The following is a 24,424-nucleotide window of genomic DNA, read 5'->3' as shown; positions in this document are numbered from 1 at the left end:
AAGGCTGGAAGAGATCTCAAGGACCCTCTGGGGCTTGAATCTCCTTTGAAATCTCTCATCAAATGGTTGGAGAGTCTGAGCTTGCTTGTACTTCTTGAGATTCTGGGTAATCATTATCTCATAAAGCAACCCAAACCATCTCAGATCAGTCCCCATGCTCAGAAAGTTCTTCCTACTGAGCTGATGTCTGTCTTCCTGTACAATCACTGTGTGCTGGGACCACACTAAACATGTTCAGGCTATTTTGACATGATGCCCCTTCAGATATCTCCTGCCCCTGCTCCTGTACAGCCTGAGCCCGTGTGGGGAAGTGTCAGAGTTCTGGAAACACATAGCTCTTCTGAGCATTTTTTGGGGGGCTGAGTGGGTTGTCAGAGGGAGGAAAAGCTGGGAATCTTCCACCTTATCTGCTGAGCTGGGCATGTTGCTGTCCTGCCCTGGCTGATCTGGGTTGCTTCTGAGCCCTGTCCCTCTGGCACCCCCTTCCCCACACTCCTTCCCCCTTCTCAGTGTCCAGGCAACAGGAAACAAACATGGAGAGCGGAGAGATGGCTGGTCAGGACAGGCTTAGTGGGGAGGCTCCGAAGCAGACGCACACCCAGCTTAGCTCTGTTGCCTGCCAGGAAAGTGAGGCAGGTCTGAGGCCGCACCGGGGGCCGAGGGCAACCACAGTCCCCCCTGTGGATATGCACTGGAGGAACCCAGACTGGAGAATCAAAGGCAAATTTTATTTCTGCAAATTCAAGGGTCCGAGTCCCAGTGGGCATATGGGCTAGTCCATCGCAAGGTCTCTCTCCACATACAAACATACACACGAAAGGCTTGGCTCTGATCCCAGTGAGTGCTCTGGTGGATTGGGTAGAGGGTCCCCAGGGGTTCAGTTCTCAAGGATCTCCCCTCCTCAGTCCAAAAATAACCATCATCTGTCTCTCTTGACTTGACTCTCTTCTCTGTAGTCTCTGGCAGGGCCCGGGTTTATTTTCCAAGGACCACAGTTACCGTTTGGCCACCTCTCTCCACTTCCAACCCTCCCGCACATCCTCGGGTATCCCTTAGATCTCGGCTTAAACATCCTTCCCACCAGGTCAGGGACCTTGCTGTGCTCACCACAGCTCATCCTGTTGGGATGAGGGGTTGGCACCCCTTCCCTTGTCTGTCTCCCCCACCGGACTGGATGCTCTAGAAAGACAGACACTTCGCTTCACTAATCGCTGCTCCTCAGGGCCTAGTGCAAGTCCCAGCCCATCTGCTGAGTAGATGAAGGTGCTGTGGTACATGGTTGATCTCAGGGAGGTAAAAATATTTTATCTTTAGGATCCCTTAATTCTTCTTCAGGTCTGTCATCAGGGATTCACACACTCTTTACAAGTGAATTCTCTTTCCTCCATTATTCCCTGATAACAGTTCAGTGCATAACATTTAATCAACCACCCTTTGATGTGGTGATCTGCTGATGGCCCCTCCTTTCACTGATGGGGCCCCTTTCCGTGCTATTTGTTCTCAGGAGTCCGGGCCAGCTCCAGGATGTCATTGAGGAGATGTGGGCCTACCCAGGGTCCCTCCTGGCATCCCCCTTCTTCTGAGGTGGACCAGCAGGGACTGCTGAGGCTTGGGAAGCCTGAGCAGGGGCTCAGGAAGTCCCTAGGTCACATGTCAGAAACTCTTGCTTGCGGGTCCTCATCTGGACCTCAGTCCCCAACCCTAACCTAGATTCTGAAACAGAACTGCACACGTGGCTTTCATTTCTCATTCTGTAACTACCTCTGACCCCGCCTCAGCTGAACTTGACATTCTCCCATCACATCACTGTACCACTTCTGAGCCCCACGCTTTTCTCCTCAAAGCACGGCCTCAGCTGGTGCTTGTCCAAGCCCAAACCCGCACTGAGCTGGGAGAAAAGGCAGCTCCCTGGCGGCTCTGTGACGGTAGTGCCTGGTCTGCCCTCTCTGAGACTTAGCATGTGGGCCATCCTGCACCGCTCGTGTCCCCTGCTCCCAGGCCTTTCCTCAGGATACTGCTGCTCACTCCTGGGGCTGCAGCGGTGAGCCTGGTCTACACGAGGACTGGGGAGAGGTGCTCAGGGGCCTGGTGACTGTGTGTGTGTGTGTGTGTGTGTGTGTTTCAGAAAGGGTCAAGTTGCAGACCTGGGGGCTGGAGATGGGAACCTGAGCCTGAGCTCAGGGGGTCTGGAGAAGGAGATGAGGGACAGTTTGGGCAGGTGAGGGCAGGGGCTACAGGGATGGTGCCAAGTTGCTGTCAAGGGCACTTTGGAGGAAGATGAGGCAGGCCAAGTCCTCCTCCTGCCCTTCCCCCAGTGTTCTGGGGTCAGGCTGCACCGTACCTCAGAAGCAGTGTCTGGGCTGCTCTCGGTTCTTGACCTGCCTCTTCCCTTCTCCTTTGTCTCTGTTCATTGCTTTCTAAGCCTCTGTCTTCGGGTTTCTGTTTCTGTCTTAGAATGGAAGCAAATACAACCCAAACTGTGGGGTATGCACAAAAGAGGGGCCATTCTCCCCTGGACAGCTCTAAATCTTACAGGGAAAACCAAGGACCCTTTTTGGAAATTTGTGTGCTGGGCCCTAGGTCATAGCCTGGCCATCTGCTGCCTCTGTCTCTCTCTCTCTGAACCCCTGAATGAGCCATTTGGGTGCCACATGTGTTCTTCTACGTCTTAGTAATCACGGTGTATCCTCGTGGCATGGAGGGAAACCCAGTGGTCTCCAGATTCTGTCCATACCTTTATGGAACCTGAAAAAGAAGTGGGTGGGGGAATGGGATGTTTGGGGTGAAGACTAGGTGGGGACAAAGGAGAGAGAGGAGTTGGGTAGGGGCCTTCCCAGCAGTGAGCCCTCTTTTTCTGCTGGAGAAAAACTTGGCCTGTGGGATGGGGGCCATGGGCTAGACCTATGCTATAAAAACTAAACTGATACCTAGTACCCTTACTCCACCACTGCCCCCCAAAACCTGGCAGGGCTCAGGGTACAAGGCAGGAAGGCTGACAGCATTTTTTATGGGCTCCAAATTGCAAGGAGGTGGCAATTAGCCCTCAATGGGTCAGAGGAGAGCAACAATGTGCTTTGCCTTTTGAGGTTTGGAGGGGCCCCTGCGTGGTGCCCTCAAAAGTGGCTGTTCTAGGAGCACCTAGGCCCTCAGTCTTCCCCAGCTCCCATCTCTTGGACTCCAAAGCCAGGACACACCCCCAGTAAAACCGTTTCTGAGAGACCCCATCTATTAGTTCAATGTGGTGCCAGAGCCCCACTCATTACAAATAGCTTCCTGTATCCCCTCCCCAAATCCCTTTTCATTGGATTAATTTGCTTCATACTCATCATGAGCCTGATGGGCTCATGGATATTTGAAACTCTCCCCAAAATCTTGGGCCCCCAATCAAAATGTGCCATTGGTATTCTCCCAGGGATAAAACATCAAGCCAAACTTGGCTTTAGCAGATGGAGGCTGAGGTCTTTCTGTATCATAAATAAAGCCTAATTTTGATCCCCGTGAATCCTCCTGCCCACGTAACTTTAATCCATAGTATAACCACAGTTTATTCTAATTTGAACCCTAAACTCAATTCCAACCCAGCTGTACTCCCAATCCTGAATCAGTCTCCACGCAGCCTTTGACTGAGCTGTCACTGCATTTCAGGCATGGCTGTAAATGACACTAAAACGCTATTCCTTATCGTAACACGGATCCCGCCCATCAACCCTAGCCTCAGTCCAAACTATTACACTGACCCTAATCTCAACCTTAATTACCATCTCAACCTCAAATCTGACCTCAGCCTCATTCAGCATTCCAACTAACCCCAACTTTCACCCCAACCTTAATCCAGCCTTCATCCCAACCCTATTCTGCTCCCAACCCTACACTGCAGCCTTACTTTCCTTTCTCTTTAGTCTCCCTCTTCCTGGTCCCACCTGCACACCCCTCTACCCATCACCGCCCTTCCATGCTTTGCCCCCATGGGTGGATCTAGTAACCCACAGGGTCACACGCCCTTTTCTTAGATCACTCTGGATTGAGAATCAGGGTGCTTGGGTGTCCCCTATTTGGTCAGGCCCCAGCAGTATCACCTGAGCTGAGCCCTCATATTTCTCCAGGTCTCTGTTCCACTTTTTAAAAGTGGGAATAATGATCCCTGCTTTCCAGAGTGTGCAGGGCAATCCCATAAATCTCAAAATAAATAAGAAAATGAGGATATCCATTGTGTAATCTGGCAGGTCCAAGAACACCCTGTTATTGTCGGGGGTGGAAGGGTTTGGAGTGCAGCAATGTGTAGGATTCTCATGCTTCCTTATTGTTCTCTTATTTTTCCTGGGAGTATCCCTGAGTCTCATAACTCTCCCCAAGACTCTTCTCCTGTCCTTCCTGTGCCTTGTCAGGGATAGGGGTGGGCTGTTGTGTGGGGCCACTCCTGACCTGACCCACCTCTCCTGATGCCCATGGGAGGCCCAAGGCCTGTTCTGGGACCCCCTGGATCAATCAGCAAGGGTTGCCCCTCTGCCCACCAGGACCCTCCTACCCAAGCTCTAACTTGCTCAGACCTTGTTGGCTTAGTCACCCTGACGAGCAGTCGAATTATGAGGGTCCTTGGTCTCTCTTCCTGTGCACAGAAGCAAGGACACCAAACAGTCCCTAAAAGAAGTGCACACAGGGGGCTTAGCCCTCCTTAGTAGAGACGTGGCAATATCCCAGTGAGTGGGTACCCACACAGGCACACCCCTTTCCCTGGCCCTCTGGTGCTATTCTCCCCAACACCCCCTCGCTGACCCAGTCGCTGACTGCACTGCCTCCATACCCCTGGCCCTCTCCCCTGGTGCCTCACTGAACTGGTTTCAGTTCTGTGTGGGAGGTCGGCCTGGACCCCTGTAATACTCCCAGCTCCCAGGGATCCCCTCCACCAGGTATGGGTTGGGGGCACAGAGGGGGCAGCCGGGGAAGACCTCGATCCCAAACTCACACTTCCCTCCCTCCTTCAGCTCAGTGGGCTGACTCTCTTTAAAGGGCTAGAGGCCTCAGGTAGAAGAAGGGCTGGGCATTCCTGGGTCCCTTTCATCTGCTTGGGCCTCAAGCCCTCGTGTCCCCTTCCTTGGTGCCTCTTCCCTCAGACCTCGACTTGAGGAGCATCCTTCCGAAGATCAGGGGTGGGAGGGGCAGGATTTGGAAAGTGTGTCAGACCCCCTTCAAGGCCTGCATACCCTGCTTCCTCAAGTCCAGCTTCTCCTTCCTCGTCCATTTCCCCTGGAGAAGAATGTAACAAACCCCGGTGGTGAGGGGAGCTCCACAGATGTCATAAAATGGGGTGACTATTGTCACCTGAGGATGGGCCAGAAGGAAATGGAAGTTTAACAGGTGCCTAATTACAAGTCCCACCGGCAGCCCTGCCCCACTCTCTGGATGGGGAAGAGCTTGGGTGATGGCTGGGTAATGCCTGGGTAGGCCACTCTGTCACCCCGATAATTAGGGTTTTGGGGACTCCTCCCCAAGGCGGGACCTGGCCCCCTCCCTCTCATAGAAATAACTCTGGCTGCTCCCCAGCCGGGCACTCACTGTATCTTCCTGCCACCCCGGGGCAGTGTCTGGGCTTTCTCTCCCCCTCCCTCCACCCATCCCCACACACACGCACCACACCGGCCACAGCACCGGCCCAAGGATACCCAGCCAGGCGGAGGAAGCACGGAACCTAGAGACATGGGAGTTCCAGGAATGTTCCACCTTCTCCTCCTGTGCTTGAGCCCAGGTACGGGGCTGGGCGGCAGGCAGGGGTGCCTGCACAATCCTCGGTGGGCAGGGAAAGGGGCGGCGAGGGGGCACAAAGGGGCAGGGTTGGGAGGGGGCAGTTGTCTGAGATGTCCTGGCAGGGCACGGCCCACCCTCGCCCAGCTGCCACCCAGGTTTGGATGTTGCCAAGGGGCCCTCCCCAGGAGAGCCCCATGCCTGAAGGTTTGGGGCACAGGCCTTTGATGTCCTCTCACTGTGGGGTTCACACATGCACATACCTGCTGTGACTAAGAGTATAGGGAGTGGGGTGGATGGTCAGGTGAGCAGCAAAGCTGGGTGGGGGCTGAGGAGGAGCCTGGGAAGGGCCCCTTTCACCAGCGTGCGTGCTGTCCAGCAGGAGGACCCCCACCCCAGGCCAGAGCCCAGGGCAGAGGGCAGAGCCTCAGGCTACTGTGCCGGAGTGGCTGCTCCCAGCACTCCCCGTCAGAGCCCTGACCTGAGGCCTCCACCCAGACCCTTTTTGTGAGAGTTCCAGGGCAGTGTTCGCCCTCCAGGATGAGGCCCGAGGAAGGTGGGGACAGCAACTCTCAGAGACCCCTCTTCCCACTGGGGTGCACGTTGAGGACAGAGCTCAGGATTGATGTCATGGCTACCGGCCCAGGTCGGGGCAAGTCTCAGCAAGAGCCACTGTGTGTGGGCATTGCTGGAAATGGCTCTGAGACCCAACCTGGGGTTTGGGTTGGGGGTGAGGGAGTGTGAGGGAAGGAGCTCATGAAGGGGAAAATACTTTTAGCCTTTATGTGTGTTTGTATGTTAGTGTGTGAGTGAGCGTGTGTGTGTGTGTGTGTGTGTGTGTGTGTGTGTGTGTGAACGATCGAGTTTCTGGCAGAAGGTCTGGAACACCCTCCACTTGGTGAGAGCTGAGCTGGCAGAGCCCATGCAGGAAGTTCTGCTGTGCCATGGGGAGCTGGGACCTCTCCATGTGTGGCATGTGTGCTGGGTGTGTGCTGCGTGCACTGATGCACCAATATACTCTTGGGGGGGCCGCCTGTTCTCCCCTCCCTTCCTGACTCCTTCCTCACCTCCAGCGGGAGGGTTAGGAGCTCTGGAAGCAGCTTGAAAATTCACAAAGGATTTACAAGTTGAGAATTGACACGACTATTGAGGTGACATCCACAGAGGGTGTGCAGCCCCTGGTGCTTTTGTGGGGGGACAATTAGTCACCACTGCCCTCTTTCTTGGAACCCACTGTGATTTCCCTTCCTTTCTCCAAATCTCCCTGCCCAGTATTCTCTTCCACCGTGAATTTCTTCCCTTTCTCCAGACTCTCTCTTCTGTCATTATGCCACAGTGAGAGAAATCAGGGTGAGACACTAAGAAGAACTTCCCCAGGAGAGTAAAGGAGTGCAGAAAGGCCAGAGACCTTAGGAGAGGTTGAGAAGGCTTTCAGGGAGACCGAAAGGCTGGGGTGAGGCTCCCTGGCCTGGACAGTGAGACCCCCAGCCTAGCGCTGGGTGAAGGCACACTCTTCTTCCAGCTTGCCCCTCCTTCCCAAGCTCCCTGCCCTGAATACTTACCCTCCTGTGGGCTGCCCACCAGGTGCAGGGAAGAGTCCTCTTTGTGGGTTGCTTCCAGGAGCCCCTCCTTAGGGTGGAGCCTCTGCTCTCTGCTGAATTCTGGCTCGTCCCTGGCTTGCCTTGTGCTGCCCCAGGATCTGGCAGATGGCATCAGGATCCTTATCTCAGAAATGAGCTGATGTTCTCCTGGCCTGGGGCTGGAGGAGGCATCACCAGGTTCCGTTAGAGCCCCAGCAGCTAGCCTGCTTGCTCTGGGTGCCCCTGGAGCCTGACGGCCTAGCCAGGGTTCTGAGGGCAAGGTTCAGTGATGCCTGAGCCACGGGGGTGTGGCAAGAGTGTAGGCGGGCTCTTTAGAACCAGGGTAAGCTGCTGCAGTATGCCTGGTCCTGAATGAGCACACCTGGGCTATGTGGTGTGCAGGGGGCATATCTTCTGATTGATCTGGGCCTGTGTAGGTGTGCAGACGTGTGTTCACGTGAATCTGATAGTATTTGTGTGCAGGAAGGTGGAACTGCATAGAGTGTGTCTATGTTTTATGTTTGGCTGCGATCAAGTGTAATTGTGTGTATGAGATGCTCTCTAACTGTGAAGGTGGTCTCAAGAAAGAGCCAGAGAAGCGCAGGGCAGACTGAGTTGCTGAGATCAGGGCTGCATCTCCAAAGGACTTGCTGCCCCTCAACTAAAAATGCAGGAGAGTGATCCAGGCTGGGCAAGGGACATGGGGAGAGAGGGGTGCAGGAGATTGGGAAGCAGAGCCTACTTGCCCTGCCTGTCAAGGTTGGAGCCCTGGGCACACCCCCTTCTGTTCCTCTCTAGGTCCAACTGGTTGGGGCTAGTGCTTGCCTGGGGCTTCAGAATAGAAAAGGAGAGAAGCTCAGTGGTGAATTTCCAGATGCCAGGTCCTCACCCAGGCTGACTCAGTGGAACAGGCTGGCAGCAGTGGGAGGGGACCCGACTGAAGTGAGCATGTAGGGGCAGCTGGACCTGAGCCATACATTCACACGAGGGTAGGACACAAAGTCCACAGTGCTACACATCATCACGCAAGGCTCACATTGTCCTACAGACGCATGTGGCCACAATCCCAGGTACACACCATCATTCACTATGCCACACAAACACAGCCTGGTCACACCCACCCACTGTCATGCATGCAGAGCACTGACACAAGCAGGCACCTGCTGTCACATACAGGCAGAAAGCCACAGACACACACCATTATACACAACACACACATGGGCATCTCCAGTATTCCACTCCTTGGGCTGGGAAGGGACCGCAGGAGCTATGGTGTCTATCCTCCTGCTTCCAGATAGGAGCACCTCACTGATAGGAGCACCTCACTGATAGGAGCACCTCACTGACAGGAGCACCTCACTGACAGGAGCACCTCACTGATAGGAGTACCTCACTGATAGGAGTACCTCACTGACAGGAGCACCTCACTGACAGGAGTATCTTACTTAGCCCACTCAGAAGCAGCTTTTAACCAGCCAGGCTCCTCTGTCAGAGCATTTAACAGCTGTGTTCTCCATGTGTACACTGTACACACACACACACACACACACACACACACACACAATCATGTAAATCTAAAAGCAGACAACTTACCTGGTCATGGCATGAGCATCCTCACAGTACACATAAGCAGTCACAAATACTCATAAGCACTCATGTACACATGTATACATACTCATCTGTGCATACACAATCATGCATACAAACAAGCATAACTAATGGCTATATATATACAAAGAGGATTCAGATGCAATCCTACACATCGTAGTATATAAACATGCACACACAAGTTTGCACAGAATTGCATATGCTGCTTCATGCACACACACAGACACACACTCAGAGCAGCCCCCTCTCCCTGTGGCACCCTCATAGAGCCTGGGTTGCTGCTGATAGAGAACGGTGGAGGGAGAGACTGAAGCCGACTACCCAACTTGTGGTTCTGTTCCCCTCCCCTACCCGGTCTGCTCTTCCCCTAGCACTGCTGTCTGCTGTGCGGATCAACGGGGATGGCCAGGAGGTCCTGTACCTGGCAGAAGGTGACAATGTGAGACTGGGCTGCCCCTACATCCTGGACCCTGAGGACTATGGTCCCAGTGGGCTGGACATTGAGTGGATGCAGGTCAATTCAGACCCTTCACATCGGGAGAATGTGGTGAGTGCTGGGCACTGGTTCCCCTTACCCTACACTCCGTGGTGGGAAGCCAACACGGAGGGGAGACGAGGGCAGATGATAAAACTAAGACCCCGAACTAAGACCCACGGACTCTCGTGGAACAGGGCAACAAGGATGAGAACTCCGCAATCACTCCAAAAGGGTGGTACTTTTCTTCAAGAAGTCCCCATGCCCTGGCCGGGTGGCTCAGTTGCTTGGAGCATCATCCTGTTCACCAAAAGTTTGTGGGCTTGATTCCTGTTCAGGGCACATACTTAGGGTGTGGGTTCAGTCCCCAGCTGGGGCATGTATAGGAGAAAACCAATCAATGTTTCTCTCTCTTGCCGATGTTTCTCTCTCTCACTTCCTCTCTCTCTCTCAAATCAATAAACATATCCTTGGGTGAGAATGAAAAAAAAAGACGTTCCCAGCCTGCCTTTATGCTTTCCAAAGTTCTTGCTCTTATCTGATCTCGCCTATTTTGTAAGAGGTCAGTGGACCAGGCCTTATCACTCTCACTTTTCAGCTGAGAAAAGTGAGTCTCAGCAAAGTTGAGTGACTTGCCCAAGGGAGCCAATCCACACGGCCCTGCTTGGCTCTGCCTGTCTCACATCTGTTTTCTTCTCTTCTTCACAGTTCCTTACTTACCAGGACAAGAGAATCAACCATGGCAACCTCCCCCAGTTACAGCAGAGGGTCCGCTTTGCAGCCTCAGACCCCAGCCAGTATGATGCCTCCATCAACCTCATGAACCTGCAGGTATCAGACACAGCCACTTATGAGTGCCGGGTGAAGAAGACCACCATGGCCACCCGGAAGGTCATTGTTACCGTCCAAGGTATGGCCAGTCCTTTGGGCTCTCCTTCCCCAGACTTCAGAGCTATGGGTGGCTTGGCCACTCTGAGCTGTCTCTGCCTCTTGTAGCCTGGCTCACAATTGCCTGTTCTCTTGCAGCTCGGCCTGCCGTGCCCATGTGCTGGTCTGAGGGCCACATGGCACATGGCAACGATTTGGTGCTAAAGTGCTTTGCCAATGGGGGCACCCCGCCTCTCTCCTATAAGTGGGCCAAGATCAGTGGGCACACCCACCCCTACCGTGCAGGATCCTATCATTCCCAGCACAGTTTCCACTCTGAGCTGTCCTATCAGGAGTCCTTCCACAGCTCCATAAATCAAGGTGAGGGGGCCCGGGAAGAGGGAGGCGGGATGACTGGAAGATCAGGGCTTTGGGACCCACTGGGGCTTCTCTGAATCATCAGTGGCACCAAGTCAAACCTAGAACCCCTGTGGGAGACACCTCCTCCGAGCCTGTTTCAGAAGTCGCCATTGAGAGAAGAGGAGGCAAAGGGATGAGGGAGGGTTGGCCCAAAGCAGTATGGTTAATTTGGAAAGAACCATCTGAGACAGGCTGCTAGGTGTGAATCCTGGGTGGACCACTGACTGGGTGCACGCCTCAGGCAAGTGGCTAACCTGTCTGTGCCTTGGTTCATCATGTATGAAAAGGGAATAAGCTACCTTCCAGGGGCCTGTGAGGATTATGGGGTGAAGTGTGCAAAGCTGCCGGCATACGAGAAGCGAGCTAGTATTCAAGATCCAACCAAGATGATCAGAGCTGGAGGGAGCCTAGAAGTCTTCTGGTCCAACTTTATCTTTACTGTGCAAAGGAGACCAAGGCTCAGAGAAGGGACAGAGTGAATTAATACCGTCTCTGTCCTACTGGCGAGGGGTCCTTCCCTGCTTCTCTGTTTCAGCAGGGGGAAGGTGACTCATCTGGAGTGGAGTGGATCTGAATGTGTGGGTGTACAAACTGTCCCTCCTTCCCTCCCCCACCCCACAGGGCCCGAGGCTGGGGTGTGGCTCTCAGACAGCAGGTCTCTCCACCTTGCTGTAGCTCTGTGCTGCAACTTCAGTTTCAGGTCTGCTGAACAACGGAGATCTGGTGTTGAAGGACATCTCCCATGAGAACGATGGGCTGTATCAGTGCACGGTGGCCAACCATGTGGGCTACAGTGTGTGTGTGGTGGAGGTGAAGGTCTCAGGTAAGTACAGAGGCCTTGGGGGCCCTGTAGCTGGATTGGAGGAACCTAGGCTGTGTTTTGCCTGCCCATTGCATGTGTGTAGGTTTCTGCCGAGGGCAGGTGGGAAGCCCTGGGAGAAACATGCAAATATAAGGGGTTAACTTGCATCTCCCCAAATCTTCCTCACTGAGTGTCCCAGGGCCCGGAGCCCCTTTCCCATAGATGTTCTGCCCTGGCCCCTGCCAGGCTACAGAGAGCCTGACTAGTCTCTCCTTCTCTCCGCAGACACCCGGCGTGTAGGCATGATCATCGGGGCAGTGCTGGGCTGTTTGCTCGCGCTGGGCTGCCTGCTGGTGGGCATCTGGGGGCTCGTCTGCTGCTGCTGCGGGGCTGGCGGCTCCCGCGGCGCCTTCGGCTACAGCAACGGCGGCGGCGGGGTCGGCGGAGGGGCCTGCGGAGACTTGGCTAATGAGATCAGGTAAAACCTGATGCATGCTGCATGCTGCTGTGCGACAGGGGACTGGCGCCCTGCCCCTCCTCACCCCTGCCTGCCACTCCAGCCTTGCCCGCCATCGCCGGAGTGCTGGACTGCAGCATGTCGACCTGCCACGGGGCTCACGGCTTTCCCTTCCGTTCCCATGCCCGGTCTTCAGCTCTGCTCCCCTGCCCCCCACCTCTGTGCACCCCTCTCCGTTTTGTCTAGATTGTAAGCTCCTGGAGGGCAGGGCCTGTATTTTTCCACGTTTCCCCTGTACAGAGCTGGTGAGAACTCTGGACATGTTTATTTAAGAAGCGTTCATAAGAATAGTGCGGATAACTTATATTAGAAACTAGAAATAAAAATAGAACAAGACCTGTAGTGCTAATGATTGCCACGCTCTGGGGATGGAGGAAAAGAGGAAGACGGAAGGGCAGGAGGCGAGAAGAAAGGGAGCGAGGGCAAGGTCAGGGTTAGCTCAGGAAAGGACCAGGGAAGCAGCCCCTGTATCTCCCAGGTTCCCACGCTATGAAAGTCGGTGATTCTGGGAAAACATCAGATAGGGCTGCCTGTCGTGGGCCGTCCGGACACGTGTGGACAAGCCCTGTCCAGAGGTTAGGAATGCCCCAGGACCACTGTGGGGTCGCGGGCCCAAGAAGAGGCAGAGAGCAGAGAAGGTGGAGGCCAGGGCCGGGGCAGGGAGGCGCCTGCCGGGAGGGGAGCGCGGGAGCCGAGAGGTGGCCACGGCTGCGCCAGGCCGGGCCCGCGCCGCGTCGCCCAGGAGCCCGCTCACCCGCCCGCCTGTTGTCTCCACAGAGAGGACGCCGTGGCGCCCGGGTGCAAGGCCAGTGGGCGCGGCAGCCGCGTCACCCAGCTGCTGGGGTACCCGACGCAGACCGTCAGCCGCTCCCTGCGCCGCAAGTATGCGCCCCCGCTCAGCGGCGGCCCCGAGGACGTGCCCCTGGCGCCCCGCACCGCCGCCGCCTGCGAAGCAGGCCCCTCCCCGGTCTACGTCAAGGTCTCCAGCGCCGAGCCCGACTGCGCGCAGGGCTCGCGGCCGGGCAAGGACGGTCTGCTGGTGTGAGCTCGCGCGCCCGCCGGGCTGCGCTCCGGCCGGAAGAAGGTGCGGGCTCCCTGCCCGCGGCCGGGGACACTCTCGGGCTGCAGACTGAAGGCATTTCCCTTGGGAAATGGGTGGCGAGGCAGAGTCTCCTCCCCGAAGTGGGAGGCAGGCGGATACAACTACCTGGAGCCCTCTCCGCATCCCCTGGCCCCCAAGGCCCCGGGAGAAGGAGGAGGATGTGTCTCAGAGAGGTTGAGGCCGGAGGTCCCGGGTCCCCAGCCAAGGCAGAGGTCCCCGGGGCCGGGAGGGTGGGGTTCTGGACTGAATTGTTCTGTGTGTGAGATCTGAGCTCTGAGGCAGCAGTTTTAGCAAAATAAAGAAACTGGAAGAGACAGGTGGCTGTGGTTCCACAGAGGGTTGGGCATGGGGCCGGTGGAGGCTCTGCTGCAGTTTGAGGGACGTGGCTCCCTGTGGTCCTGCATCATTCTTGCACCATTTCCTCTTTAGATGGGCAGCAGTCAGAGCTGGAAGGGTCTGTCTAACCCCACTCCTTCACTACACAGACGGGGAAACAGACCCCCTCGGGCGGGATTTAAAATCCAGAATCCCGGTTTTCTCTTTTATTCCAGAAGGTCAAGAAGGGAGGAAACAAGGAACTTGCAGGGATGACCTCTCTGAATGTTCCCAGAGCATTTTCAACATCCTTCTTCCTCCTGTTCTCCTCTACCCAATCCTGACTTTATCTCGCCTAGATGTATGCCTTCCCTCTCAACAACTGGGAGGGGTTTCAGAGTCATACTCTGGGGTAGAAAGAGCTTCAAGGTCATCTAACCCAGCCCCCATTTTAGTGGAAAGGGGATTGACATTTATTGGGCACTCACTAAGTGCCAGGAGCTTTCTGCTATTTTGCCTTACTTAATCCTTACTCTAGTCCTCTGAGGTGGTGCATTATCCCATTACACAGATAAGGAAACTGAAGCTCAGAGGGATTAGGTATGTTGACCAAGGCCACAGAGGTAACAACTCTGGTTTTGATCCAAGCATGTTTGAATCTAAGATATCAGGCTGTTTCTCTGATATTTAGATTCTTTCTACCGCATTCCTAACAAAGGCTATTCCAAGCTCTTCCTGAATACCTTTATTGACATCACCCTATCTCCCAGTGCCGTCTATTCAACCTTCGACTACCAGATTTGTTCCTTCTAGTGAACACAGTCTTGGTCCCCACAGAGCTCTTATGCCTTGGTCCACGTTCTGCTGCTAGGAAGCCCTAAACATCACATTTCCAATTCCACTGCCTCTAGTGGGCCAAGTGGTTGTACTATATACAAGATAGCGGCAACAGGCCCACAACTGCCCCTGTGTCTGGTCTAGGGACTGAGGGTCTTCTGAAGAGCATGGTACTTCATAGTTACTCAGTTCTGCCTACCTCTGCCCAGCCACCTGCCTGCTGAGAGTCCAGGCACTTCCTTCTCTCTTTGGCTCTTTTTCTCTTGAGGCAAAACTGTGCTTCCTAATCCTTCCTGCTCCTACCCTGGGGCCACATGAAGTATGAGTATGATGGACCTCAAAGTATCTGGGTTTCAAGTTTCTTAACTGAGGAAGACCAGAAACCCTGTTTAGTTATAAATAACTAGGAAGCCCTTCTGGTTGGCTTGGGTATTAGGTGATAGCGTTGCTGGCTCTGCCTTGACAGACCCTTGGAAGAAGAAAAGAGAGACAATGGTGGCACAGAGGGAGCCAGGGACAAGGGGGGGAGGTGGGGAAGTGAGAGGTTCTGGGGGATCAGTGGGGATACAGGGGGTGAGGGGATTACTTAGTGAGGGGAGCAGAGAACGCAGGAACCATCTATCCCTTCATTCATTTGCACACATTTGTGAGCACCTATCAGATGACTTGTTAGATAAGGTTAGATCTTTGGCAGGGCACTGGTCCTGGCACACTTTAGCCCTAAGGCAGAAGACTGACCGGGATGACTTGGGGAGGGCCCTCCCAGCCTGAGGATGCTCCAGCTCAGTCACTTGCAGGGGGGTGAGGGAAGGAAGGTGACAGCCCGCTGGTCGTATGTATAGGTTTTGTCAAATGACATCCTCTTTCCCATTCCAGGAGCCAGGGAGTCATACTCAGACTTAACCTTCATTTAAGGGGTGAAAACAGCGAGGCTCTAGCAAGTAAAGCTCATTAATAAGCAGTAAGAGAGATTTTAGAGAGACTCTGGAAACAACTTCCTGTTAGGATGACTCACCAGGGAAGCCAGGGAAGTTCTTCCATCCCAGGCCGGATAGCAGTGATCATTACTGCAATCACCACTGCTGGGTGAGCAGGGGGGGAGTTTCTGCTCCCAGGATTTTGTTTCAAGGACCCCTTGGTGGTTTGGCATTTCTCCTACATGAAGTCTTGTCAGAGTTGGAGAGAAACAGTTGTGGTGGTAAATGCTTAACAGTGTCTTTGGGAGCAGGTGGGGGTACTTAGGAGGTAGGGAAGCCTTGATGAATAGCTTTTGCCATTTCTGTGATGTAAATTCTCCTACATGGCTGATTTCATGCTACTGATATAGTGTTCCTGGCATGGATTTGGGAGAAGGAGCAGTAGCACCCCAGAGTAGAGCATTTCCACTGAACAGATGCCTTAGAAGTCAGTAACCTCCGGTGATGAGACAAGAGTGAACTATAGTAAAATTACTGGGAAGTGATGACTTTTGAGTACTGATCTCCTTTGTTCTATAGAACTTACTTAACTGTAAGTTTATATAATTTAATTTTCAATAGTGGCTGCATTTAACAACTGGCTTGCAGAACTTAGGTGGATCACGTCACTGGGCTAGAAGACAGTACACACACTCTGCCTCAGAAGAGGGGATCTCAAAGGCAGTCCTGACTTTTCTGTTTTTCCAGCACAAAATCAGTTGTCTCTATTTAACATCCTCGTTTTGCCTTTTGTTTCTCTCTTCAGCCTTGTTGGAGCTGAATTCTAGTTGCTCTGGTCACTGAAAAATCATGTAGGTAATTTATATGTCCTTGGTAACCACCAGAAACCTAACTTCGCACCCAGCCATGGGAAATCTATTCAAGAGACATTCCGAGTCCTTCCTGACTCAGTTCCTTCTCTGATCTCTTCCCTAGGTTTTAGAAAGTCATCCTTTAGTCATCTGCTCTTAAGCCCCCAAATTCTAAAGACCATGAGTGTTGTGGAGTCACAATAAATTTCTTTCTATGTGCTCCTATGAGAGTAACTATTAGCATGCAAGCTGCCCAATTACATTTCAGTGACTCTGGATTCCGTCAGACTGGGGTGAGTCTGGGGAGGGATGAGTCTTTTTTTCTGGCCTCACTGGAAACAAAGGAGTTTTGAGAATCCTCCAGTCACTGCTTAGGCAGTGGCCTGTGTGAAGGCAGGGAACTGGATCTGAACTTTAGCCTTGTCCTCTGTGCTTTCCAGGGGAGCCTTCTGGTGAGAGCCTGGGACACCTCTGCCCTGGAGTTTGTACTGCACCCCACCAGCCTGTCTGGAGTAATCGTTTCAGTTATTACAGGTGCATGGAAACAAAGCGGATTCCATTCAGTTCCTCATGGTTAGATTAGGAAGAAAAGTGCTAAAGGGAGAGTGTTGAGAGATGTAGGACTCACGCAGGCAAAGTGGGGCGAGGGGCTACTTTGGGGAGTCTGGACCAGCTTGGGCATGGTCACATGCCTGCTGGTGGGCAGTGGACAAGGTAACCTTCTGCCGCCCCTTGTTAGCCATTGCCCTCAGCAGCCTTCTTGGATGCATTTTGGGAGGACCGGAAGGATGGGATCCTAAGTGAACAGGGGAGAGGTCTAAAACCCTTGACAAGGTAGGAAATCGAGCAGCAGAGGATGAGACGCAACTGCCAAGCTCGTTCTATAGAGGCCGAGTGTGAGGTGATGGGGGCACCCATGTGGGTGTTTGGGGAGAATAGAGGAAAACTTGTAATAGATATTTGTGGGTTAGTCATGATCACATATGCAAAGGGAAAGACCTCAGTTTTGCAGTCAGAAAGGCCTGAGTTTGTAGTTATTTCACGAGCTCCTAAAGCCTTGTTGGTTTTTTTTTGATCTGAAGAATAGAATAGTAATAGGACTGTTTTGTGTGCAGTGCTTGTTATAGAATCTGATACATGGTAGGAAGTTCATAAATGCTTGATCCCCAAGCCTCCAGCCCTCAAAATGGCAGGCACAGAGGCAAAGATCTAACACAGAGGTTGAGGTGGAGGCTGAGGCAGTTGAGGTCTGCAAAGACGGGGATGGAGCAAGAAGAATAAAGCCTTGGGATTGAGTTTAGAGATGGCTCACTGTCGGGGGAAGACAGGAGCTCAGGAAGCAGCAAGGAGACGAGAACCAGGAGTCCTGGAACCCACATGCGTGTGCTGTATTGACAGTAATCCTCATTATTAACAGTGATATTAGTAAAAACAGGACACACCTGAAATACAAGTTTGGCAGGGTCCCTGAGTCAGGCCTGGCTGGGGACGGGCTGGCAGGATTCCAAGGGCCACTTCCCGGAACCAGGGCTTGGCCTCCCATGCCCTTTCTCACCTGCCTGCTCTCAGCTCCTGGCATAAGGCTCCTTGCTGCTGCTGCCTCTGGGCACAGTGCCCACTAGGTGCCCCCTCGATCACTGACCTTGGCAGCACCTCCCAGGTGGATAGTTCCTCCTGAAGGGTCTCCACACAGCTCTCTTAAAGGTGAGGGGGGACCCTCCTGGCAGGGGGCACATACAGTTTTGGGAGAATTATCTCAGTCTTGAAACTGAGCCCCTTTAGCTCATTACAGGTCCCACTTCCCTCCTGTGTCCCTCCTGTCAGTACCCACAGACACCACCTCCTCTGTGCCCCTCCCCTTTCTCTTGCCTGGATGCTAGCCTAAGCCTTGTGGCCCCTTCCTGCCAGTGACTCTCCGGAATTGGCTCCCCGACTCTCCAAATGCTGGGGCTCAGCTCCGATGCCAGCTCCAGCCCCAGTCCCCACCTGCCTCTGCCCCTTTGCTTAGGCTGTTTGCCTTGCCTTTTGCCTGTAACTCTCTCTGCCTCTGATTCTGACTGCCTTTGTCTCTCGTTCTCTGGCATCTTCTTTCTCAGCCCGCAGAGGGTCCTCACAAGGGCAGGCTTGCCATATCCTGTTCTGCGGTCCCAGTCTCTACCCTGCTCTGTTGTTGCCCCGTCCTAGGAATGTCCTGTTAGCTTCCCGCCTCCAGCAGACGCGCCTTCCACTGAGGGCAGGGCTGTGTCACCTCTTTCTCAACAACTACTCCCTGAAAGAGCTCTGCAAATCCCCCTGAGCTGACTTTCCCTCAAATTAGTGTGATGGATAAACATCGTACTGAAGACTCCTCCCCAGACTTGGAGTGCTGACAATGACCACAGCTTGTGATTACTTCAGGAGCATGTGATGAAAAAAAAGCCACACAAATCCCCCAAAAATCCTTTTCAAAAGTGCGTGTAAAAATTGCCCTCTCTGAGAGGGCCCGGCAGACGATGAGCAGAGTCAGGCTGGCCCCCGGAAGGTCCCCCTGGTTCTCCGGGCCTCCTGGCCCAGGGAGAAGGCCATGTCAGGAAGGGCTCTGCTCAGCAGGGCACAGTGCTCTGTTCCTTTGACAACAGGCTCTTTAGGGAGCTCCTCTGCACAGCATGCAGGCTTCTCATTCACAGTTTGTCAAGGACTTGGTCAAATGCCATGTTTGTGATCACCACCATTCAAACATTGAGCAATCGGTGCTTGGTCAGGAGCCTAACATGCTGCTCCAACATGGTTCCTGTGGGGAAATCGGATTCTTTCCTTTTGACACCTGTCAGCCTTTCCAAGAATGTAGCACACTGTTGGAGAAAGTGAAGAACAGGGATGGGGTGACCTCCCACCTGGCTCCCCCACCTCTCTACCAATATCAAGTCCGTATGTCAACACTCAGAGGTATGCACCCAGGCCAGACCTCTCTCCTACATTCCACAGTCACCTATTTTGTTTGCCAGATGCCTCCCATCCTATTCCACTCATCCTGGCAACTCTGTTCTTCCCGAGTTCCCTTCTTACCCTTTGCACCCCCCTCACCAGATCCAGCCTGTCAGCAAGTTCTGTTGGTTCTACCTTGAGAGTAGATCCAGAATCCAAGCCTCTCCCCCCAACCCCCGTCTTCCCCTATGATTATTTTCCGACCCACAGCCACCATCATCTCTGGCCTGGGTTACAGTAACAGTGTCTCAGCTGATCTCCCTGCTCCCTCCCTTGCCCACCTACACTTTATTGTCAAAATATAGACCACAGTGATGCTGAAATCATTTTTCTGTTCAAAACCATGAAATGACTTTCCATTTTACTCAGAGCCAGGCCAAGTCCTTACACTGGTCCTCCAGGCCTGATGTGTGACCTTAGGGACCTAACCTATTGTCCTTCTTCTCCTGGCTCTCTCCACTGGAGCCACACTGGCTCCTGTTTCTTAAACCTCTGTAGAGCATTTGCTGTGGCTGTTTCCTTTGCTCAGAATAGCTCTAGGTCAGATTTCCAGATGGCTATATCCTTACCTCTTTCAAGTCCTTGCTCAACTACCCCCCTAACCCCTGTACTGTGAGCCCCACAAGAGTAGGGATCTTGAATTTACTCATTCACGTACCTAAGCTCCAAAATATAACAGACATATAGCAGGCATTCAATAAATTGTGCTCCAAAGAATTAAAGAGGATGGGAAGAGACAAAGTGTAGCAGGAGGAGTTAACTCCTGCCCCAGGGTCCCTGAGGAGGTAGGATGTTAGTGAGGAGCAGAGTATGTCTTTGTGGGTGGCCAAGAGGTTCCTAAGAGCCCCGGAAGGTTGTTTGAGCCTAGCCAATTGATTATATTGCCTGGAAAGGGGATATCCAGATAATAGAATCTGCAAACCTGAGACTCCTGACTTCCTCAGTGGAGGGGATATCTGAAGAATAGTTGCTTATTGTCCACCTGCATGCCCCGGCTCCCCTGCGTTGACCTCTCTGTTTATGCTTACTGCGTGTCAGTGGTAAGACGGGTATTAAACCTGGCCCTTCCAGGTGCTCCTAGCCTCACTAAGGAGATTATTAACCTCATCTGGAAAAGTTGAAGAATGATGCACATGGCTGTTGATTCAGCTTCATGCAAGGCTGGGAGAGTTGATGCTATGTGATGACCTCAGAGAAGCTGTCTGGGAAGGGGAGTGCTTAGGGCTGGACTCTGAAGCTTTGCTTGGAGAACAAGATGGATGAAAGACTATCTTGAAGGCTGGGAAGTAGGGAAAGAGCCTGGACAAAGGGGCAAAGGACATGCAGTGGTCTGGTTCAGGGGACAGACAAGAGCTGGAATGGGGCTGCTGAATGCTGAGTCATCTCCTTCATAAGGCTTCTGGAGGGTGGGGCTTGGGGGAGAGGGGAGCTAAGGTGTGTCTGTCAACTGGAATGGTCCCCAGTGAGGAGTGAGGGTGAGCATGAAGGGGGTGTTCCTTCCTCCATGTTCCAGGCTGAGGGCACTTAGCCCAGCCAGTGTGGCTCAGTGGTTGAGCATGGACCCATGCACCAAGAGGTCTCCGGTTCGATTCCTGGTCAGGGCACATGCCCAGGTTGTGGGCCCGATCCTCATTGGGGGGCATGCAGGAGATGGCCAGTCGATGCTCTCTCTCATCGATGTTTCTATCTCTCTCTCCCTCTCCCTTTCTCTCTCTCTGTAATGCCAACAAAGAAAAAAAAGAAGAGCGCCCAGTGCAGCCTCATCCCCCTGGCACTCCAGTTTCTCCCACCCTCCCCTGACTCCCTGGCCCCGGCAGTGCAGGAACGCTTCTCTTCTCTCTCTCGCTCGCTTTTAAAATGTTTTTATTGATTTTTTTTTTTTATAAAAGAGAGAGGAAGGGAGAGAACTAGAAACATAGATGTGAGAGAGAAACGTCGAGGAGAGAGAAATATCAATCGGCTGCCTCCTGCACGCACCCTCCTGGGGATCGAGCCCGAAACCTCAGTGGAGGGGATATCTAAAGAATTGGAGTGTTGGGCTGAAAGGTAGTTATCAAGTTTGAGCAGGAGGGATCCCAGTGTATTTCTGAACAACAAGAAGACTCCAAAGGGTCTGAGCAGCACCAATGAGGGGACACAGGCCTGAGGCCAACAGGCTGGGCCAGAGGGCGGGATGGAGCATTTCAGAATCTCACTCCGGGCATCCAAGCCAGAACCTCCCAAGCCAGGAAGGAGGCACCAGCCCCAACTTGTGAGCAGACTGCTATCTATTTCTCTTTAGTGCCCCCTACAGGGAAATCTAAAGACAACCTACCAGCTTGGGATGTCTTGGTATTTTGGGAACACAGTCAACCAAACAAGCCCCTCATGCTGCTCTGGGAAGATCTTCCCCAGGGAACTACCATGCCATACCTTCTTCAGTTTCTGCCAACTGATGTTCACTCCCAGCAGAGCCTCTGTCTCTTTCACCACTTCCCTGTGGACCTGACCTGTGCTCCTTGGGGATGGAGGTCTCACACGTCTGGAGATAGCTCTGAGGGCACGCTGGGGGCTGTATTACGGTTTACTCATCGGAATCACTTATTGACACGCTTCCTCGCTAGTATGTAACCTCTTTGAGGGCAGGGATGGTGATGCCATTATTTAGAAATCTCTGTACCTAAGCTGGTACTAGTGGCCAGTAGGTCATCAGTAAATGCTCACTGAATGAACAGGTGCATGCATTTCCTGCTCCACAGATTCCTGTTCAAACTTTGTTTTGTACTTTATTTTGTTAAACCAACTGCCACTTGCGACAAGATGTCCTGCAACTCCTCCTTACGCCCTAAAGGGGGATGCTTGACCCCAGGTGGGCCAGTCAAACTCAATCTGCTTGTTGGGAATGTTAATTTTCAGTGAGCAACATGGGAATAGAAAACAGAACAGAATATCGCACAGTGGTCCTTGAGGTGGTTGTCCTGACGCCTTGCTTCCCTGAGGTCCCCGGGCTTTGTCCTTTCTGAGGCCTGGTTGGTCAGTGTTTTCTTTGGATGTCTGAGTGCTATAGACTGAATTTTTATGTGCTCCCAAAATTTATGTGCTGAAACCTACTCCCCAGTATGATAGCATTTGGAGGTGAGCTCTTTGGGGGGTGATGAGGTCATGAGGAGGAAGCCCTTGTGAATGGAATTAGTGCCCCGACAAAAGAGACCCAGAGAGCTCCCTCACCCCTTCCGCCAGGTCGACACAGCAAGAAGATGGCTGTGTATGAACCAGGGAGTGGGCTCTCAGCACACACTGAATCTGCAGGTGCTTTGATCTAGGACTTTCAGCCTCCAGAATTGTGAGAACTAAATATCTGTGGAGTATAAGTCTCCTAGCCTATGGTATTCTTTTATAGCAGCCTGAACTGACTGAGGCACTTACCTACCCACAACTTCCTAGCAATTCCTTCTTTTGCTTTAGTTAACCCCAGAGTTGGCTTCTTTGCTTGCATCCAAAGAACTCTAACTGATACAAGTGTGGTCCCATTATTCTTAAATATTCTAAGAACATGATTTCTTAAGTGGCTGTGCGATTGTATTCATTTATTTGACTGCTTTTATGCTACGTTGCAATTTCCTGGCAATAGTATTATTACTCCCCATCAATCTCCTTTGTTTCCAGGTCTGATCTATTTCCTGAGCGATATATACTGAGGAAAATGGCAGAACAAAGGAAGCTAGAATAACTCTTTATAGGAAGTGCAGATTTTTCCTGACACCCAGCCAGATGTCCTTTCATGGACCTCTTTTGCTCCACTATGTGTTCATTTTTTCTTTAGTTTATAATTCATTCTCAGTGTTAGAAGGATCTTATGGGTTGTCTAGGGCAGGACTGGAAAACTGGTTTCATCTTGGCTCCCCACTTTGATTAATTATTGGAGTTACTTGAGTGTTGGTGTGTGGGGGGGCTCGTGGGAAGTGTGCCATCATTAATTATCTACGTTCAACATGGCCTTTGAAAGCAGATTCTTATTTATTTATTTATTTATTTATTTATTTATTATCCTCACCTGAGGACATTTTTGCATTCATCTCCAGATAGAGTGGGAGGGAGAGAAGGAGGGAGGGAGAGAGAGAAACATCAATGTGAAAGAGACACATTGAGTGGCTGCCACCCACATGACCCCAACCGGGGCTGGGGACAAACTGCAACCGAGCTATGTGCCCTTAGTGGGAACCGAACACAGGACTCTCTGGTCCGCGGACCGACACTCTTAATGGCTGAACCAAACCACCCAGGACGAAAGCAGATTTTTTAATTGAATACAAATTCCCACTTAATATGTGAAAAGTCTCTTGTCTATATATTTTTTTTCTGAGATGATTTCTGCTTAAACACATTCATTGAAACAGCTCACTTCATGTTTGGATTTCTCCATTTGTATTAAGTCCTTCTCTGGTAAGGGGCTGGACTGATTTAGAAAACCTAAAATTAATTCCAATGCTGCCACTGACTAATTATGTAACTCTAGGGAGTAGCAATCTATGTGGGCTTCGGTTTTCCACCTGAGAAATGAACAACTGGAAGTGAGTAACCACAAAGTTTCCTTCGGGCTTTAAGACCCTATTATTCATACGAGTCAACTTCTGTCCTTCAGTGTCATGTTCCATGGCCTCACTGTGCAACCTGTCTTACATGAGAGCCTTTCAAATATTCAAGGACTTATGGCCTTCTAACCTGTTTGTTCAAGGTGACATATGACTGGTTTCTTTATTTCTTTTTTTTATTAAATTATTTATTTATTGAGTTTAGAGAGAGGAAGGGAGGGGGGAGAGAGAGAAACATCAATGAGAGAGAACATCGATTGGCCACCTTCTGCATGCTTTCTTCTGGGGTTTTGGTCCACAACCTGGGCTTGTGCCCTGACCAGGAATCAAACCAGTGACCTCCTGGTGCATGGGTCAACGCACAACCACTGAGCCACACTGGCCTGGCTGACGGGTTTCTCTAATCATTTCTCATATGATAAGGTTTCTAGACTTTTTACCATTCTGGTCATTCTCTTCTGGACATTGGAGTTTTCCAGTGTCTCCCTTGAAGTGTGGCTTCCAGAACTGGACCCAGGCCAGCTGTACAGTGGAGTGTCCCCACTACTCACCCATGGGCTCAGCCTGGCCCTCCTGGCAGATGGGACCCAAGTGAGCAGTGCACAATTTGAGGGGAGACACCCACTAAGACTGTCCCGGATTTGGGGGTGTGCTGTTTGAGAGGCTCTCTGTCAGGCTGCATGCAGAACAGATACAGGGAGCCATCAAGTCAGAGCTGGAGGGAGATGGTGCTTCTCCAAAGCCCAGTAAGTAACCACGTGCTGATGAACTAAACAGGTGCTACTTCTAATAAACATGGAAGGAAGATTTGCCAGAGATGTTACTAATGTTTGCAGCCATTGTTCTTAAACAAGGCATT

At 52.3% G+C, this 24,424-nt stretch overlaps 1 protein-coding gene across 1 annotated transcript; it reads left to right on the top strand.

Annotated features, from left to right (window-relative positions):
• The first annotated feature begins 5,670 nt into the window (after window positions 1-5,670).
• On the top strand, window positions 5,671-13,053 carry VSIG8 (V-set and immunoglobulin domain containing 8). Its single transcript, XM_036273561.1, has 7 exons — window positions 5,671-5,743; window positions 9,299-9,474; window positions 10,111-10,312; window positions 10,429-10,650; window positions 11,390-11,512; window positions 11,777-11,969; window positions 12,786-13,053. The coding sequence occupies exons 1-7, from the start codon at window positions 5,695-5,697 to the stop codon at window positions 13,051-13,053; spliced, it is 1,233 nt and encodes a 410-aa protein (XP_036129454.1). The 5' UTR covers window positions 5,671-5,694.
• Window positions 13,054-24,424: the final 11,371 nt, after the last annotated feature.

Source organism: Molossus molossus, unplaced genomic scaffold, assembly GCF_014108415.1.
Source record: "Molossus molossus isolate mMolMol1 unplaced genomic scaffold, mMolMol1.p scaffold_m16_p_20, whole genome shotgun sequence".
Lineage (NCBI taxonomy): Eukaryota > Metazoa > Chordata > Mammalia > Chiroptera > Molossidae > Molossus > Molossus molossus.
This window is presented reverse-complemented; position numbering and strand designations above follow the sequence as displayed.

Excerpts from the sequence above, each read along its gene's own strand:
- VSIG8 (XM_036273561.1), top strand. The coding sequence starts at position 5,695 with ATGGGAGTTCCAGGAATGTTCCACCTTCTCCTCCTGTGCTTGAGCCCA. Across the intron at positions 10,313-10,428 it reads GGTCATTGTTACCGTCCAAG|CTCGGCCTGCCGTGCCCATG; the intron begins GTATGGCCAGTC and ends GTTCTCTTGCAG. Across the intron at positions 11,513-11,776 it reads GGTGGAGGTGAAGGTCTCAG|ACACCCGGCGTGTAGGCATG; the intron begins GTAAGTACAGAG and ends TTCTCTCCGCAG.